The sequence below is a fragment of the Morone saxatilis genome, unplaced genomic scaffold (genome assembly GCF_004916995.1).
Source record: "Morone saxatilis isolate NCDOM2014 unplaced genomic scaffold, NCSU_SB_2.0 Contig0, whole genome shotgun sequence".
Classification (NCBI taxonomy): Eukaryota; Metazoa; Chordata; class Actinopteri; family Moronidae; genus Morone; species Morone saxatilis.
The window spans coordinates 5,841,238-5,841,687 of NW_023339650.1; the positions used below are offsets into that span (position 1 = coordinate 5,841,238).

The following is a 450-nucleotide window of genomic DNA, read 5'->3' on the forward strand; positions in this document are numbered from 1 at the left end:
TATACCAAACAAATCTATTATATCATAACATAGCTGTACCTTCAGCTGATCACAGTCCAGAAGGCTTTTATACAGGGCAAGATAGTTCTGACTAGATGGAACTTTCCACTTTCCAACACGGACTTGGGAAGACTCTGTGGGATTGCTGTCTTTGTCCTGAGAAAGGAAGGACAAACATTTCCAACATCAGCACAGTAAAAAAAACAACTTTTTGAGTCAAGGAAAATGAATTTAACTGCAAATATAACATTTAGCTGAGTAAGTATGTACAGTGTGAATATATGTGTGACATCTGAACACATGCATCACCTCAGAGTGCATGATGGGTTTTGAACAGACACGAATCAAGCCCTGGTGCACTGAAAAACAAGCACAAATTAATGTTTCAGCAGATGTTACGTGCAATCTTGTCTCAGCTAACGGTCACAAAGCATGCTGAATGTTAAAATC

The 450-nt window shown here is 38.7% G+C and overlaps 1 protein-coding gene across 1 annotated transcript in view; it reads right to left on the reverse strand.

Moving 5' to 3' along the window:
- The window catches only part of prkdc (protein kinase, DNA-activated, catalytic subunit), a 33,452-nt gene that overhangs the window by 26,523 nt on the left and 6,479 nt on the right, over positions 1-450 (reverse strand). The window contains exons 14-15 of the mRNA XM_035682528.1: positions 310-359; positions 40-156 (exon numbers count right to left, since the gene is read on the reverse strand). Coding sequence (XP_035538421.1) covers positions 40-156; positions 310-359 — 167 coding nt within the window. The remainder of the gene's footprint in view (positions 1-39; positions 157-309; positions 360-450) is intronic.